This window comes from Idiotropiscis lumnitzeri, chromosome 1 (genome assembly GCF_059441095.1).
Source record: "Idiotropiscis lumnitzeri isolate Australia: NSW breed Sydney's pygmy pipehorse chromosome 1, RoL_Ilum_1.0, whole genome shotgun sequence".
NCBI classification, from domain to species: domain Eukaryota; kingdom Metazoa; phylum Chordata; class Actinopteri; order Syngnathiformes; family Syngnathidae; genus Idiotropiscis; species Idiotropiscis lumnitzeri.
Genome location: NC_142391.1, coordinates 2,054,334 through 2,073,387, shown reverse-complemented (window position 1 = coordinate 2,073,387; position 19,054 = coordinate 2,054,334). Strand labels below are relative to the sequence as shown.

General features: G+C 39.3%; 1 protein-coding gene across 1 annotated transcript in view; it reads left to right on the top strand.

Annotated features, from left to right (window-relative positions):
• The first annotated feature begins 1,675 nt into the window (after positions 1-1,675).
• The window catches only part of LOC148342630 (otoferlin-like), a 34,411-nt gene continuing 17,032 nt past the window's right edge, over positions 1,676-19,054 (top strand). Inside the window, exons 1-21 of the mRNA XM_088303718.1 lie at positions 1,676-1,698; positions 4,104-4,174; positions 4,255-4,381; positions 5,555-5,609; positions 6,028-6,159; positions 6,834-6,896; positions 7,107-7,191; positions 7,369-7,528; positions 7,612-7,798; positions 8,960-9,146; positions 9,946-10,169; positions 11,405-11,513; positions 11,970-12,147; positions 12,999-13,119; positions 13,215-13,315; positions 13,407-13,497; positions 15,159-15,275; positions 15,870-16,022; positions 16,624-16,813; positions 17,209-17,333; positions 18,220-18,354. Coding sequence (XP_088159844.1) covers positions 4,129-4,174; positions 4,255-4,381; positions 5,555-5,609; positions 6,028-6,159; positions 6,834-6,896; positions 7,107-7,191; positions 7,369-7,528; positions 7,612-7,798; positions 8,960-9,146; positions 9,946-10,169; positions 11,405-11,513; positions 11,970-12,147; positions 12,999-13,119; positions 13,215-13,315; positions 13,407-13,497; positions 15,159-15,275; positions 15,870-16,022; positions 16,624-16,813; positions 17,209-17,333; positions 18,220-18,354 — 2,586 coding nt within the window. The 5' untranslated portion in view covers positions 1,676-1,698; positions 4,104-4,128. The remainder of the gene's footprint in view (positions 1,699-4,103; positions 4,175-4,254; positions 4,382-5,554; positions 5,610-6,027; positions 6,160-6,833; positions 6,897-7,106; positions 7,192-7,368; positions 7,529-7,611; positions 7,799-8,959; positions 9,147-9,945; positions 10,170-11,404; positions 11,514-11,969; positions 12,148-12,998; positions 13,120-13,214; positions 13,316-13,406; positions 13,498-15,158; positions 15,276-15,869; positions 16,023-16,623; positions 16,814-17,208; positions 17,334-18,219; positions 18,355-19,054) is intronic.

The following is a 19,054-nucleotide window of genomic DNA, read 5'->3' as shown; positions in this document are numbered from 1 at the left end:
AATTGAATTCGGCCATCAAGTGAAATGTCGACTTTTAACACCTTATAATTCTGGGACAAGTCATATTGTCACCCAGGCATTATTCTTAACTCATTCACAACCAGCCGAGTGAAAAAAAAAACAAAAAAACAAAAAAGGATCTTAGACGTCTTTAGCCGTCAATGGCAGTAAACACGCTCATGTAATGTCCTGTAACCTGCCCTATGCTTCCAGGGAAGCCTTTGTCGACAGCTGCCTTCACTGCTGAGCGCCATTGAGCAAAGTAATTAAGAGCACAATCCCTCAACAGTGTGGACGCTCAACTGGAAGCGTCACAAGCCAGCAGCGTGTCGATAAACATGAAGATGATAACAACGTTTCAATATGATAATTGCATGTCCAGGAGCAATTGATAAATGCTCGGTGTGAAAATGACAATAATAATAACAATTATGTTTTCGTGAGGCAGTGAGTGACAGACTGGCTGGCTGTGAGTGTAACGTGTGAATAATTGACTGATGTTTCACTGGACACCAGCAACTTAAGACTCGACGTGTATGTGTAATTGATGAGATGATGACTTGGACCCAGGCCGGTTTTGAACTTTGGGATCCCTTGTGTAACTCGTTACATCCATTTTTCTTTTTACACTTTAATCTGACTTTTCAAACGTTCTTTTTTTTGTGTGCAATTGTGTATTTTTCCCTTTTAAAAACTATGTTGAAGATTTAAAAATAAATAAATTAAATAAATTAAATAAATTAAATAAAATAAATAAAATAAATAAAATAAATAAAATAAATAAAATAAATAAAATAAATAAAATAAAAGCGCTGTGACTTTAGTTGACCTCCCTAAAATTTGAGAGCATCCATAAGTGTATGTAAATGTTGAATAAATATGAATAAATGTTTATTGTAATGGATGGGTATGTGTGTTTATGACAATTTAATCCGTACCTTTTTCCCTTTTTGTTATATTTTTATATGTAGCATTGTGAGCAATAACATACACGATGTCAGATGTAATATTTGTAATATTCATTTGAAAATGTTATTTCACACATAACATTTCTTATTTCTATAATCACTCATTTATTTACTCGTCCAGGGCTCCAGACTGCACCTAAAATTCTTTTTTTTCCATCTCCTCGCTCGTATGAGCAATTACTTAATTGATTTTTGATTCTTGAATATTTTTGTTGCTGACAATCCTTTGCTGCATTCATCTGGAATGTCGTGAAAATGAGTAGAAATGTGAATGTTTACTTGACGTGTCAATTTGTGATTCATGTTCGCTCCTAAATTTCCTACACTTTCATGCTAGGGGCCTCTGTGCTCCTAGTATAAAAAAATAAAAATAACAAATTCTGGAGCCCTCCTTGTATTTATCGATGATCATAATATTCATCATTTTATTTCTTATTTGTCAGGTCGCCTTTTGTGTGCGGGGTGCGTGCCGATTGGTCACTCGGCAGCTCCAAGTTATAGTTACAAGTGTCGAGTTCGGCACTCATGCACTATTCATCGTGCTCGGATCACATCTCGCCGAGACCGCTTGCCTAGCTCATTCGTATTGCCGATTGCCTTGTGTCAAAAACGTCCAAAATCTTCATGTAGACTTTATTTTATTACTTGATTTCTTTTTACTTCATTCTAGGGGAACGCTTAAGTATTGGAACGGAATCTCAGTGGAGGCAAAGCGTCACTGCATTAGCTGGTATGTATCGTCCACACGTTTGACTCATAACGCATGTCGAGTGACGGTCGATTACGCTGTTTTATTTCTGAATTTACTTCTATTCATGTCATTTCATAACGTAAACATGTCTGCAAAGTGTGTATAAATTTATAGCGTCCATTATTAGATTGTGTCATTGTTTTTTTTTTTTTTGGTTTTTTTTTCCACAATGCATGTGAAATGTATCCTCTATAATGATCACATTAACTCATTTGAATAATTAAAAGGCCTTTTCATGGCCGGAGCAGGGCGCGGCAACCTGACAATGGCATTTGTCTAGAACGGGTTTCCAAATGGAGACTTTGAATAGCGGGCATCCCCGATTGCTATTATATTGACTGTCGAAGGTTTTTAAATGTTTTTTTTTTTTGTTTTGTTTTTTCCAAGTAATATCTTGAGGTCTCAGGGGGGCCAGCGTGGAGTTTGAGGAAGAGGAGAACCCAAAAAAAGCAGAGAAGCGATGCAGGGGAAAACTAAAAGGGTACTGAATTGACAAAATCAAAAAGACAAAGAAGGAACTCGGAAAAAACAAAAATATGAAAAAGTGCAAAACAACGGTGACCAACAAAACACAACGACTTGACTAAACTTGGCGAGACAAAAATCGGACATAGACACTGACAGGGATGCGTGACACGGACGGTAGTTTATCAGATATTGTACAAGTCTTCAAATTGACTATTGTTTGAGTTTTCTGCCAAATCAAACACAAAACAGAGAGTTACACCTTCTGGAGTGAAAGCAAGCATATCACATTGAATGTCAGCTAGCTTAATGCTAATGCAGAGGCAGGCTCTCGAAACAGCCACAGCGGTATAACGCTTTGAGCAACATCGATTTAAACACAAATGGTGACGCAATACATGTCGACAGGCAATATGACAATAGTCAGTGGCATCTATTCGTCCCACTGGTTTCATTCCTTTGTCATGTATAACTCACGACCACATGTGGTGCACTTATCACACGTTGAGAATCACTCAGTATGTTTACATGCAAACAGTATTCTGGTTCAAGTCAGAATTCATGTTTCTGAAACGTTCGTAAGAACCCGTTTAAATATCGCATTTCAATATCCCGATTTAAACGGCCACGCACGGACATTTTGACGCAATTTTCTTATTTCAAATGTCTTTTTCATTACTTTTCTAAACCGCAATGACAAAAAACCCAATCAGTCAAGTATACTTATCCATTTCTGCTATTTTAACAAAAAGAAGAAAAAAAAAAAAACTGACAGCAAACTCACACACACACATACACGCACACACGGTAAATTTTACATAAAATACTCAAATAAAGTAAAGGTAAAATGCAACAAAATAACACACGCCCCAAGTGAGCCATAACTCATAGACTATGCAATCATAAAAAAAAATATAAAAAGTAAAAAAAAAAGAAGAAAAAAATAATGATAATAATAATATAAAATAAAATAAGATGACAGGTCTACACATAAACAGCCATGGTAAGTTTCGTCAGGAAGGGACGCCTCGCCTTGTGGAATCCATTTTCGGTGCCTCGGACCGTGAATCGTATTTTTTCCAAGTCCATACATTGCATTATGTCCCTTAACCAGTGCCCTTGAGAAGGTGGAGTAGGGTCTTTCCATCTCAACAAAATACATCTCCTAGCAAGTAATGATGAGAATGAGAGCAGTCTTTGAGATACGCACGACAGGTCAAGGTCTGGGGCAACTCCAAAAATGGTTAAAGACGTCAAAGATTCATTTTATTTACTCTGCAGCTAGTGAATGAGGTAAACACAAGACACCAAATTTTCTGGCCGATAAGACGCACCCGCATATAAGCCGCAGCAACTATTTTTGAAAAAAAAAAGATATACAAGCCGCACCAGGCAGTTTTCTATGATGAAAAAAATTAGTTGTTTACCGCATGTACAGAACGATTTTGTACTGTGATGTACATAAAGATACAGAAACAGATTGTTAAAACCGTGCCTTTTAACACGGCAACAACTTTGCGAATTAAAACAGAACAGACCCAAGAAAAATAAATCCAGATTTATTTAGCGTATTTTCTAAACTATAGAGCGCCCCCTACTGGTGAAAGAAAAATCCACAGTAAAGCCGCACCCTTGTACTAGCCACACAGTTCAAAATCTAGAAAAATAGTAGCGGCTTATTGTCCGGAAAATACGGTAATCATTTCACTCGCCGCAAGTGAGTCTCGCTTCGGTGAGTTTCGCGAGATGGCGCGCGTACAAGTACTTCCTGTACTACACGGTCCAAGATTCCTTGTGGAATCCAATGCCTCATTCGAAGGCGGTATTCTGATCTCGTTTATTTGATCTAATATTCAGGTTTGAAAAGGGGTACCCCAGGGGTCTACTTCGGGTTTTTAAAAATGTTATTCCTCTCAAAGCCAGGTAAAGTGCAGTGTTTCAATTATGAAGCGCGGGAAGCACCGTGGACACAAGCAGGACAAGAATGGAGGTATGGACCAATGACAATGAAAATGACAGCTGTAAAACCTGAATCGTTGGCCCCGACTCCATGTTGTTGCTTTTGTTTAGACGAGCCGGCTATCCTGGAGACACAGAACCTGGAGCGCCAGGCCACATTCATGGGTGGACGCTTCGACCCGGACACCATCTCGCTGGCCTCGGTCACCGCCGTCACCACCAATGTGTCCAACAAGAGGTCCGACCGCACGTTTAACCTTCTGGGTCCATACTGGCCATTTCTGAACGATTGGGACATTTTAAATATAGTTAATCATAAAATTTATAGATGAGCACTTTAGCCTATTTTGCCTTTATTGTTAACGAGATTGGAGAGCTCCCCTCTCCACTGCAATATAACAATAATTTCATTACATATATCAGTTTGATGAATTAAAGATGAAATAATTCAATGGAAAATAAATATGAAATTAAATAAAGAAGTTCTGCAAGGTAACGTTCGTTGTGTGCGAGAGTTCAGCATGGAGGTGGCTCTCGGAAGAAACTGTTTTCTGTTAGTCTTTGTCTTGATGCACCTGTAGCGCCTACCAGAGGGCAACTTTGGGATCTTGTGAGCTCTGCTGAAGCACCGGGTGGTGTCGATGTCCGACAGGGAGGGGAGAGGGCAGCCAAAAATCCTCGGCGCTGTTTTGCGCTCCTCTGGAGCCTCACTCTGTCTGCCTCAGTGCAGCCGCCGTACCGATCACGGTGTCACATCAAAACCAAAAGGATTGCACAACAGCAAACTGAATAGCATACTTGCAAATAATGAAACAATAAAATGAAAATTGAAGACCTATATTTGACACAAAACATGCATAAACTAATTTAATCCCAGAAATGTTCACTAGTGGAAACCCCTCAATTCCAGCGTTTTTCTGGATTTTGACTGATTTTGCGAGGCCAGCAGAATATTGTCTTCTAATGCTATAAAAACACGGAGCTATGACGCCAAAAAAAAAAAAAAAAAAGGTCTAAGACGTATAAATACGTCTTTGGGAGGCGGGGACTGTGTATCTCATGGATTGAATGAGTTAAATGCTATTCACACTCCTCAGTGCCGCGAAGCATGCTGGAGGAGAAAGCGGGAGAAAGGAGAGAAAGAGCGAGAGACAGTAACGTTACAAGACTTCATTCTGCTACGAGTGCAAAACTTCCAGCCTTGCATGGTCCATCCTTTTTTAAAAAGTTCTCGTCCTCTGTTCTCCGCCCCAAAAATGGGCATCCGTCCCATCCCGGGGATGAAATGCAACTCTCTGGTAAAATTTGGGAAAAGGGTTAGCTGTGAAACCCAAATATACTCAAGTAAATGCAAATAAACGTAAAATGGACTTGATGAATTGTTTTATTGACTGAGCTCAATGACACACAGGTCCAAACCTGACATCAAGATGGAGCCCAGTACAGGACGGCCTGTGGATTACCAAGTAAGACGAGGCATCATTTATGGGCTAGACAGTATAGTGATAAAATATTTGTATTTATTTTTTTTGTGCAAAGAAAAAATTCAATTATCTTTATTCACCAGTAATTTGAAGAAATATTGTTTTTTTGATTGTGGCAAAAATTTTTACTGTTGTACAGTATTTATTAAGAATTGCGCCATCTATTTTTTTAATTTTTTTTAACTAGCCCTGTGGGTGGTGTCAAATGTCATTAAGAGTAAATGTTGCAGGCCACTGAAAAATGGATGGCGGGCCGCAAATGGACCGCAGGCTGTAGTTTGGACAACACTGTTTGAGTTGATTAAATGAATTAAAAGCCCAGCCTTAGATTACAGTTCTTTTTTTTTCAATTAATAATAATTAACAAATGCGTTTCGTCTTACTTTGTGTTTGATTGCAGGTGAGCGTGACGGTGATTGAGGCCCGGCAGCTGGTGGGTCTCAACATGGACCCCATGGTGTGCGTGGAGATCGGGGAAGAGAAGAAGTACACATCCATGAAGGAGTCGACCAACTGTCCCTATTACAACGAGGCCAGTCCCTTAACAAGATCAGCTGTTTTATTATATTGTTTTTATATATATATGAATTAAATACATTGGTCACATGTTAAAAAAAACTTTTTGGGAGGAATAACTTTTCATTTATTTTTCTTACTTTTTTTTAGATGTGAGTTTAAAATTGTATCTACTTTTTACAAACAAATTAGAAGATTCGCAGGGGGGAGTGTAATACAAAACGTCGTTAGTCCCCGGAATGCCTCGTCTACCAAATGAACAAAAACGTCAAAAATTTGTCCTGCCCTGGCATAAAAATGAATACGACAACAAAATAGAACATAGTACAATAGATAAATATATTTATCTATATTTGTTAGTAAATTAAATATATTCATTGAAATATTATATATATATATATTTATATAAAACAAAAACGATGAATAAATACCGGTCGGAATGGTGGACGACTGGTTAGCACGTCCGCCTCGCAGTTGCAGGTGCAGGGTTCGATTCTGAGTTCCAACCTTCTTGAGTGGCGTTTGCATGTCAACAAGTTTTTAATTAGTCAATATATAAAATATGTGTTAAAACAACACAAATCTGAACATAAAAATGGCTTGCGATCGCTTCACGATAAATAAATAACTATATCGTCACAAAATGAATACACAACTTTCTATGCTAACATTTTGATTTTCATTTTCTAGTATTTTGTCTTTGACTTCCACGTCCCTCCGGATGTGATGTTTGACAAGATTGTCAAGTTGTCTGTAAGTGCTCTCTCTCTCTCTCTTTATATTTATATATATATATATATATATATATATATATATATATATATATATATATATATATATATATATATATATATATATATATATATATATAAAATTTATTTATTATTATTTATTTATTATTTTTTGGGGGGCTTTTTTTGGGGGTGAAGTATGAAAGTGTTTTAATTGTATCATCTCCAACAGGTCATTCACTCCAAAAACCTCCTCCGAAGCGGAACACTGGTGGGGACATTTAAAATGGACGTTGGCACCATTTACTCCCAACCAGGTGATTCAATGAAGGCAAAATAATTTGCGTATTGATATTTCAATTCTTATGCCTATTTTTTGTTGACTAAATGACTCCGCTCCTTTTCTCACTTCAACATCCAGCAGTCTCTTGACCTTAAGCTGCCACAAGATGGCGCCACAGCAATTATTTTTGTCTTCCTCGTTCCTCTTTTAGACCATCAGTTTAACCACAAATGGGCCCTGTTGTCCGACCCGGACGACATCACGGCTGGGTGCAAAGGTTACGTCAAGTGCGACGTGGCCGTGGTGGCCAAGGGGGACACCATCAAGACCCCGCACAAAGCCAGCGAGTCGGACGAGGACGACATCGAGGGGTAAGCTCATCAAATCAACTCCGGACAGAATTTCCACGCCGCGTTCCGACTGATGATGTCGTGTGTGTTTTTATTTTCCCCAGCAACCTGCTGATCCCGGAGGGGGTCCCTGCGGAGCGCCAGTGGGCCCGCTACTACCTGAAGGTGTACAGGGCCGAGGGGCTGCCCAGGATGAACACCAGCATCATGGCCAACGTCAAGAAGGCCTTCATCGGGGAGAATAAAGACCTGGTGGACCCTTACGTGCAAGTGCAGTTTGCCGGGCAGAAGGTACCAAGTGAACTCCTGTCCCATGTCATTAAAAGAACGTTTTATTGATACAGCACACTTCGAATTCAATGTGCTTCGCTCGGTATCAAAAGCATTCACAACAGAACAGCTGGATAAAAGCGTAAAGCAAAGACAACAAAATCAGATGATTAAAAGAATATTTTTTTACAAACAATAGATTGATACAAACTCTTCAGCTATTGCTTCATAGTACAAAAAAAAAAATCAAAAATAAATTGTGATCGATTGTAGAGGAAGCCCAATGCAATTTCATGTCATCATTAAGTTCCGCTCACAGAGGAAAGTTTCAATTTGGAGAAGTTTTGTTTTTATATTTTAATTATAGTAATTAAAAAAAGAAACATGTATGATTTTTTTTTAAAGAAAGCAATTTTTGAGAGGGAAAAAGCAAAGCTATGGAGTTTTTTTAATTTTTTTTTTTTTTAGGAAAAAAAGTTATATATTTTTGCCCCTCCGCCAACCCACAAAAAAAAACAGCTCAATTGTTTTTACATTTTTCCTGTTTATTTTGAAGAAACGTTTTAGAAGAGAAAAAGTTCGATAGTTTTGAACTGTTTATCTAAAACAATACTCCACTTCATTTATTATTATTTCTGGAATTGTATGTTTGAGGATTAAAAATGTGTGTTTTTAAGAAAAAAAAAGTCTGTCATTTTTTACTCCCAAAAAAACTTTGTTATATCTTCAGGTAGGGGTGGGCAAATTTTTTTATTGGCGAAAAAAACCCCATTTAATTTTAAATGATCATGAACAAAAGCATAACAAAAAAATATCTGTCTTTGACACACCTCAGTATTTCGAAAATAAATCATGAACAAGGTTTATTCATTTCATTTTTTTCAAGTGCTGGATTAAACGGGCTGGATTAAAACATTATATGGGCCGCATGTGGCCCCCGGGCCGTATTTTGCCCACACCTGTTTTAAGGCTGAAACCCCTTAATTGAAACCCTATTAACCTAACCTTTCTTTGAAAACCCAAACTTTAACCAGAAAAACCCTACCCCTGGCTTGAAACCCTAACCGTCACTTGAAACCCTACCACAATGGCATCATCACATGACACATTATGCCACACCAGGCAGCCGGACACATTTCCATTTGACTGAAAGCCAAAAAATAAAGCCAAGTGTGTTCCCAGGGTAAGACGACGGTTCAGAAAAGCTGCTACGAGCCCATCTGGAACGAACAGATCGTGTTCACCGAGATGTTCCCGCCGCTGTGCAAGCGCATGAAAGTCCAAATCCGAGATTCGGACAAAGTGAACGACGTGGCCATGGGGACGCACTTCCTGGATTTGAGGAAGATCTCCAACGACGGGGACAAAGGTGAGCCCTGCCAAGAAGGCGCTTTGGCAACTCCAAAGTGTCACCGGCGTCAATCATTTCTTCCCTCATTTGAAACCCCAAAGATTGATGGAAACCTAAACCCTGGCTTAAAGCCATGACATTTGTTTGAAACCGTAATCTGAAACCCGAACATTGATTTGACACCCTTTGAAATACTAACCTTTTCTAAAAACCTTAATTTGATACTCAATCTTGAATTCCTAACTCTGACTTCAAACGTTAATTTTGGAACATTGACTTGAAACCTTAATTTAAAACCCTAAACTCATCTTCATACCTGGAGTCAAGAAACATAATTTGGAACCCTAACTTTTGCTTGGAACCTTGATTTGAAACTTTAATATGATACCCTGATCCTGACTTGAAACCCAAACTTCTAATTTTGTCTTGAAATATTCATTTTGGAAACCTACCCTTACCTTGAAACCCTAATTTCAAAACCTAACCTTTGCTTGAAACCTTAACCCAGACTTGAATCCCTAACTTGACGCTCCAACTCAAGCTTGCAAGTCTAACTTGAAACCCTCGCTCTCGCTTCAAATCCTCATTGGAAACCCTAATCTTTGTTTGATCTAATCTTTGCTCGGAACCCTAATTTGAAAGCCTAACTCAGTATTTAAAGCCTTACCCTCCCATTTGAAAACCCAGTTTGAAACCCGATCTCCCGCATGAGTCCCTCATTTGTAACCCTAACCCTTTGCTTGAAATTTCAAACCCTTCCCCTGACTTGAAACCCTACTTTCTAACCTTTAACACTGCATTTTTGACCTGCTTCCAGGCTTCCTGCCCACGTTGGGCCCCGCCTGGGTCAACATGTACGGCTCCACGCGCACCTACACGCTGATGGACGAGTACCAGGAGCTGAACGAGGGTCTGGGCGAGGGAGTGTCCTTCAGGGCACGCCTCCTCATCAGCCTGTCGGTGGAGATCCTGGACCCCTCCTCGCCCGACACCTCCAGCTCCACCGAGGTGCAGCTGGAGTGCATCCCCAACATCTCAGAGGTGCGTTTTTTAAAAAATTGTTTTTGCAATTGAAGCACGGTGATGCCCTCGCTTGTGGGCAAGGAGAGCCCCAGACACCGATATAACTTCTTTATTGAACGGAACAAGCAGTCAAACACTCGAAATCAAAATGAGAACACTTACAAGGAGCAGCAGCTCCAGCTCCTGACATCACTTACTTGGCCACACCCCTTAAAGACACTCACCCGAACACCCAACTACTAGCACATGTACAGTAGTAATACTCTAAAATCAATTGATTTCTTTACATTCTCTTTTATTATATCTTGTAACGTTTTGTACAAATATGTGCTTTTTTTTTGTTGCTTTTCTTTTTTAAAATTCATTCACTGCCAGCCATTTTACAGCATTTGCGTCCTTAGTATTGCCAGCCGCCATCGCACGGAATATAAGATATACATAAAATATAAGATACGCCAGAGAAATTTATGGTGAAAAAATGAGCAACCAGCCTTGCAAGTGCCCGTCGCTTTGGCGCCCTCCAGTGGTCTCTTTCGGTACTGCAAAAGCACAATCAAAGTAACGTCTGAGGATGGCGGCTGCCAATATCAATGGCGTGGTTTAGACCCGTCATAACGAAGGGGCTGATTGACCGACGAGGAGCTCGACGTACCTGGAATCCATTGCTCATTCTAGAGGCACCCCAAAGTTCCCGTATGAATGTCACTGAGGTTTTCATTTTTAATCGGTGAAATGAATGTGAGCATTTGCAGCATTTGAATTTTTTTTTTAGGAATTAAAAACACATTTTACAGTCTTAAATTCATTTTCATGTTTATTGGGATATAATTACAAAAAAAACAACTTCAGATGGAAAAATTCAGATTCAAATTAAACAATAAATATACAATTTATGTAAATCAAGAATTAACCATTTTCCAATTTTCAAATATTTCCCATTCAAATATTCATGTGTAGCAATTCAAATCGATAATATTCAAATTCCATTTCTAGTGGCACAAATATCAGCCCATAATTTTGACTTTTTCCAGACCCACAGGATATTGTGTTCAACATTGAATCTATCAAATGAACGAATAGATTTGCCTTCCAGCAAGAAAAAAAGAATACGGTAGGAATCAGCGGTTGGAAAAAAAATAGGCGGAACCGTTTCTCACCAACTGGGCTGATGTCATTCAGGACCGCGAGATGGTTTGCAGTCTGATGAAAAGCGCTTGTTTTGTTTTGTTTGTTTTGTTTTGTTTGTTTGACAGAATGCGACGGGCAAGATTGAGGAATTCTTCCTCTTTGGTTCCTTCCTGGAGGCCACCATGATTGACAGGAAGATTGGCGACAAACCCATCAACTTTGAGGTCACCATAGGTACTGGTTCAGTCCATTTTATTTTTCATGTTGCGCTTTAAAAAAAAAAAAACACCTGCAGCTGAAGCAAAGTGCTTGTCATACATAAAACATAAAATGAACATAAAACAGCAAAACCCGAAGTTAGAAATAATGCTAATAATGATAATATAATAAATAGACCTCCTGCAGTGCCTCCTCTATTTCTGGCGAAAACCAGATTGCACCAAATGAGTCAAAGAGAAATGTTGTTGTTGATGACCCAAAAGTGTCCCACTGCACAATTTGTGCAATTTTAAAATGAAATTCTTTGTCCTTATTTCAAGCACTACATTTGCATCGATGAGTTTTAAAATGCAATTAATATTTTTAAAAAATCTTTTAGTCGATTCCTATTCTCACTAATCGAAAGTTCAGTGCGTGAAATTTTCAACTTTCCGCTAGAAAAGCCGATTCAATTCAATTGCCGCTTCTCAGGTTACTATGGCGACGAGCTGGACGGCGCCAACCAGCCCAAATCGCGAGGGAATAAGAAAGCCGACGGCGAGGAGGAGACGGAACTCATCCGCGACTCCAGCGAGGACGAGATGGACGACGACGGCGACCTGGCGTCCGTGGCGACCACTCCGCCCATGAAACCCGTCGTCACTGACCGGTCGGCAGCAAAGAACCATTCCACTACACTCGCGCTTAAAAGCCTCGTTTAAAACCCTAAACTTTGCTTGTGACCCTAATCTTGCCTTGAAACCCTCATTTGAAATCCCAACCTTTGCTCAAAAACCTAAACTTATCTTAAAAACTCATTTGAAACCCTAACCCGACCTAATTAGGAACTGCAAACCTGGCTTGAAACTCTTGGAACCCTAAAAATTTCAAGCCCTAACCTGAGCTTCGAACCGTAGCATCGACTTGAAACCCAAATTTGAACTCCTAACCGTGGTTTGAAACCCTAAACCTTTCTGAAACTAATGTCGGCTCGAAAACCCTACCAGAGACTCAAAGCCCTAATTCGCTCCCTAACCCTTATTTAAAACCCTGAAATCCTTCCACAAGCTTGAAACCCTAAGCCTTAACCATTGCTTGAATTTCTATTGTAGGCTTGAAACCCTACCACAGCCTCAGAACCATGATCATAAACCTCTACCTTTATTTGAAACCTTAATTTAAAACCCTAATCAAGACTTGAAACCTTCATTTGAAAACCTCGACCAAAAGGCGAAATTAAAATCCTTAACCATAAATTTAAACCCTAACCTTTGTTTGACACTCTAATGTACGCTTGCAACCCTACCACAGGCTCAAAGCCCTAATTTCAAATCCTTAATCTTGTCTAAAAACCTTTGTTTGAAACTCACTTGACACCCCAATTCCAAACGTCAACATTAGCGTGAAACACCAACTCCTAGCTCCCTAATTTGAAACCGTAACCCTGTCTTGAATCCCTAATTCGATTTCTACCCTTGACTGGAAAAACCCTCCTTTGATACCCTACCCTTTTCCTTCCAGCAACTACTTCCACCTGCCGTACTTTGAGCGCAAGCCGTGCATTTACATCAAGAGTTGGTGGCAGGACCAGAGGCGGCGGCTGTACAACGCCAACATCATCGACAACATCGCCCACAAACTGGCAAGCGGCGCCGTTTGCTACGCTTGGCGAACGATCAAAAGAGACGCTTTGACACGCTGGTATTTTCTTATTGATTTTTTTTTTTTTTCGCGCAGGAGGAAGGTCTGAACGACGTGCAAGAGATCATCAAGACAGAAAAGGCCTATCCCGAGCGCAGGCTGAGGGGCGTCTTGGAAGAGCTCGGCCAGAGATGCAGGTCCGGACACACGCAAAATCGGCACATTTATTAAAAAAAAATAAAATAAAATCAGAACGTCCGAGTTCAATGCAGACTTTTGTCCATTTAGTCAGTTTCTGGTGCTGGCGAACACGGACCAGAACCTGTCGGGCAAAACCAAACTGGACAGGGAACGGCTGAAGCTGTGCATGGCTGAAGTGGTACTGGACTTTTATTCCATTCTGTTCCATTTAATTTGATTTCATTTTGCTTTCATTTTCAATTTGACATCTGAAATATGACCTGAATTGGGCTGTCTTTATAAAGTCACATTATAATAAGAATTTCATTGTATTCAATTTTAATTTCATTTTGGAATCATTTCAGTTGAATTGAAGTCATTTAATTGAATTGGAATGGAAATATATATATATAAATATATTGGGTTCTGACGTTTAAGTTTAACGCAGCAGTAAGTATCATTTAAATTTAGTTAGTTGAATATAATCTCGGTTCATATTCTTGTTCATAGTTTTATATTGAAAATCGATTTAATTACATTAAATTAAAATTGTATTTTATTGTGAGAATTGAAATTGACTCACATTTGAACTGAAGTCTTGCTTGATTGAAATTTTAATTTGGATCAATTTTATGCATCCATTTGTTCTCTAAAACTTATTCGGGGTATATTGAAATATAATTTATGAAACGGTAATTAACTGCAATTCAGATTGATTTTTTTTATTTAAAATGAATGTTGATCGCAAATTATATTTAAATCATGAAATTGATTTCAATCTAACTGTAATTTGAATTTGGATTCAAATTGAATTTAAAAGAAGTAAATCACATTCAAATGCAATTGAATTGAACGTCATAACTATTTGAATTTAGATTCCGTTACATGCCACTGAACTGAACGGAATGGAACGGAACTAAATGAAATGAAATTTAAAAACCCACCCAGACCCAAACTGAAATTCCAACTCAGACCTATGAGGCGGCCATCTGGAAAACTAAAATACAAATACATGTACTGTATTTTCACGACCATAAGGCGCACTTTAAAGTCCCAAATCTTCACCAAAACTAACGAGGCGCATTTGTCTTGCCTGACACGCCTATTATATAAGACTGAGCAACTCTCTCGACCGTTGGGCCTGAACCCCTTGGGGTATTTCAGAGAGAATGATAGCACACCATCCTGGCCAAAGTGTGATACATCGATGCTTCAAATTGACTGTGACAAAAACATTATGTGAATATGTTTTTTATTTTGTTTGGGGATATGAATGGCATGAGAGATACATGTTTTGTGCGCGAGCTAGCATGAGGGAGCTAGCATGCGCGAGCTAGCATGCGCGAGCTAGCATGCGCGAGCTAGCATGCGCGAGCTAGCATGCGCGAGCTAGCATGCGCGAGCTAGCATGCGCGAGCTAGCATGCGCGAGCTAGCATGCGCGAGCTAGCATGCGCGAGCTAGCATGCGCGAGCTAGCATGCGCGAGCTAGCATGTGCCTCGTAGTGCGTCGCGCCCAGTATAAGTATTAAATACATTATTATTGGGTTCTGACATTTAAGTTTAACGCAGCAGTAAGTATCATTTAAATTTAGATAGTTGAATATAATCTCGGTTCATATTTTTGTTCATAGTTTTATTTTGAAAATCGATTTAATTACATTCAATTAAAATTGTATCGCGCCCAGTATAAGTATTAAATACAGAAATAGCACCCTCAACTGGTGCTGCGCCTTTTGATACAGCGCGTCTTTTGGCCGTAAAAATACGTTACTTTGTGAACGATTAAACACACAGTGTGTCACATTTGGCGTGTAGCAAAGGAGGAAGCCGAGTTAACGATCAACGTTTGCCATGGCAGGAGGCCGTCGGCCAGCAGGCCAAAGCCATGCGCTCTCAGGTGAAGAAGAGCACGGTGCGAGAGAAGGTCAAGCTGACGCAGCTCTTCCTCCAAAAGCTCCGATTCCTGGCAGATGAAGTAAGACGCATGTCGCTTACACAAAAAACAACAACACACTCTTTTTCGAATGACAGCTTTTTCTGATCGAGATCCGTTCAAAACCTTTTCCACCATTTTGTTACTTATGACCCAGGATTTTTTCATCCTTTTTTTTTATACTTATATATTATATATTTGATACTTATATAGTGCAATGAATGCAAGTAAAAAGTAACTGAAACTTTGTTTCAACTGGAACTGGGGCCACAGTCAAGGTGGAAGGATTGCTGAACAGTTCTAAACAGCAGTCCAGCAACAACAAAAAAAATGTAAAGAAAAGCCTACTAGAACACTTGTACTTTCTTTTGGGTTATTCAGAGGCACTTTAAATGAGACGGGGGTGTGTGCCAGATCTCGTTGAATCATTCACTATCAGCAGAGAAAAAAATGGCCGTCAATGGCAGTAAATGAGTTAACAGATAAAATATCCACGTCTGAAATAATGACAAATAGTTATCCGAGTATATGGCAAATGTAGTCCGCCGCATATCAAACGCAAATTTGTGTCCACACGTTGATCGTGGGAGTCAAGAGAATGTCGTTGACAATTGATGGTGTGATGCGTCCCGGCAGCCGCAACACAGCGTTCCAGATGTTTTCATCTGGATGATCAGCAATGGCAAGCGCATCGCGTACGCCCGCGTTCCCTCCAAGGACATCTTGTACTCCGGCATGGACGAAGAACGAGGGAAGGACTGCGGCAAAGTCAAAACCATCTTCCTGCGGGTGCGCGACACACGCACGCACACACACACCGACCGACGCACACCGACGTTCAAGGAAAATTAAATATTAATTAAGATTGTTGAAAAATGTAAATAATGAAATAATAGAATATTAAAATTGTATTTAGCATTTATTTATTTCACCGAATGACTTATTTGAGAAAGATGAAATAATTCTGGTAAAATGAAGAATGTGACATACGCAGTCAACATTATTTTTTTTATATTATTCATTATTTGCTCAATTAAAATAGTCATTTGAGATTTAATTTTTTATTAATTGCCTTCTCTTATACATCCAAAATATAACCGTAGTATTTTTTTTTTCTTTTCAGAAAATCATTAAATAATTCCTACTGGATCGATTTTTTGCTAATAATAAAGTCAAAATATGTATTTTATGAACGCTTTTTCAAATATTGTTTGAATAAATAATTGTTCATTTAAATCTACTTTAAAAATTGTATTTCAAATTCTAAATAGCTTATGAAACTTATCATTTTTATTGCATCATTTAATTAAGTATTGTGTACTGGCTGCATTTCATTTGACCTATTTTATTTTATTTTATTTTTTTAAAATATGTGCTTGTCTCCTTCAAGATCCCCGGTAAGCGAGGTTTCGGCCCTGCGGGCTGGACCGTGCAGTCTAAGATTGAGATTTATTTGTGGCTGGGTCTGAACCGTCAACGTAAAGACTATCTGTGCGGACTTCCTAACGGATTCGAGGAGAATCGGCTCGTCAAAGGGCCCGGCTTGCCCCTCTCGCCGCCCATCAGCCTCACATACATGAGTAAGACGCGTCCACATTTAGAGCGCCTCGTTGTTGAGGCGTGGGAATGGTTCACGTTTTTGAAGTCTGACTTTATAGGGTCGTTAACTGTCTCTTATTTTGAAAGCCTGAAATTTCCATCGCAACTGGACTGCTCTGTCTTCGAAGACGTTTTTCGTCTGAGAAGGCTTCATCAAGCCTGACGAAGAAATGACCGGGATGAATGAGAATATCTAGAAAAAAATTCTTTGCCAAGACATCAAAAGAAGTTTCATGAAAATTTTGTTTTTGCTTAAATTTGTGAATGATTTTTCAGTGTGGCAAAATATCGCACTATTTTTCAATGAAAAATGTTTGAAGATGAATTTTACAGAATATCAAGATTTTCTTTTTTGTGTGTGTGTGTGTGTGTACAGTGAAGCAAATCTTCCAGCTGAGGGTGCACATGTATCAAGCCCGCAGCCTCTTTGCTGCCGACAGCACCGGATTGTCGGATCCCTTTGCACGCGTCTTCTTCTCCACACAAAGCCAAGTCACTGAGGTGAGCGCCACAATGCAGTGGCGGGCCGTTCATTTCACACGTCAGCCTTCAGTGAAGTTGGACTTAAATAATACAATCATTTATGACACCACGGCTTGGACAAATAGTATGCAGAAAGACACTTACACAATACTGAGTGAATGTTGGACGTCCTCGCCTCTTGAAAATGGCCTCGCAAGCGTATCTGCAATTAAATCCACACTTTTCCCTCCTTCGGCCATTGTGGTTTAAAAAAAGCAAAAATATATTTAAGATATTTGAACGGTCGCCAGTGACGACTTCCGGGTGTGTTGATTCCGCTTAGCGCTGCCCCTTCACAAGTGAGTATCCAATCACAAGTCGCGTTCTTCACCTTCAGCGTAAGGCCAGCGAGAAGGCCTTACTGTCATCAACTTGCGATCTGATTGGCGATTGCAACTATCTATCAACTGTAAACACCCGTCACACACACGCACACACAGAATAATATTATGAAATCTGCCTGGCAACAGGAGCTAGCTGAATTCTGATTGGATAGAAACTCACAAAAAACCCACAAATACAACACTAGGATATAATATGACATCAATGTGAAGAATTTGATCATGATTTCTTGATGATGTTAGGCCAGCAGAGGCCTTGACCGCACACCACTGTCCAAATGAGACTAAAGCGGCGTACCACAAATTCTGTTCCGATTTGCATTTTCTCTCCCTTGCGATCAAAGTCGACTGAGGTCCTTTGTACTCCAATCAAATAATAATTCAATTACAATGTATTTTACAGAAGCAAAAATAAAAAATGTGCCAGGATAATTGAACGTACTCTACTGGATTCCAAAAATGTTGAATCCATTGTAACTTTTTTCTTTTTTTTTTTATGCGCTCGTTGTGGATGTTTGGCGCAGGTGCTGCCGGAGACGCTGTGCCCGACGTGGGATCAGCTGCTGCTCTTCGAGAACGTGGAGTTGTTCGGCGAGGCCAGCGAGCTGCGAGACGACCCTCCCATTATCGTCATCGAGCTCTACGATCAAGACACAGTGGTGAGACTTGCTCCTTTTCTTTCCCAACAACATTTACAGACGCTTCATTAGGTACACCTGCAAGATTTGATCTGGGTTCATTGACAAAGAGGACTTTTTTTTTTTCTCCCTCAACTGCTCGGAATATCGAGAAGCTTAATAGCTACGACGTTGAGTTGATTTTGTCGGGTGAGGCGCCGCACTTGAAGCGCCGTTTCTAATATTTTAACCCTCTATTGTCGCTGAATAATTTACAAAATAATTTTCTTTCAATTATGGCAGCACATCAGTTTCATTTGCATTTCAGTTTCTGTTTTATTGTTTTCATTTTCATGTATTTTCTTTTATATGTATTTTGATTTTGAATTGTATTTGAATCGTCTTTTAACAAAATTGGTCCGGAATTAGATTAATTGTATTTTGTCTTTGTGTGTGTGGGGGTTTGTTTTGATTTTATTTAAGTTATTTGAATGATTTTGTTGTTTTTGTTGTTGAAAATTAAAAACTAAAAAAAAAAAATAATAAAGTAATGAAAAAGAAAAACTAGAGTGAAAGCAAAATTCAAATTAGAAATACAAAAAAAAAAACAATTAAAATTGTAATAAAAAAATCATGTTATTCTGATCACGTGTCTACCTCAATGAAGTGTCATGTTTTCATTTGTAGCTGTTGATGATGTCGTGATGATGTCATGCTTCCAGTTGCGTTGTCTCGACGTCAC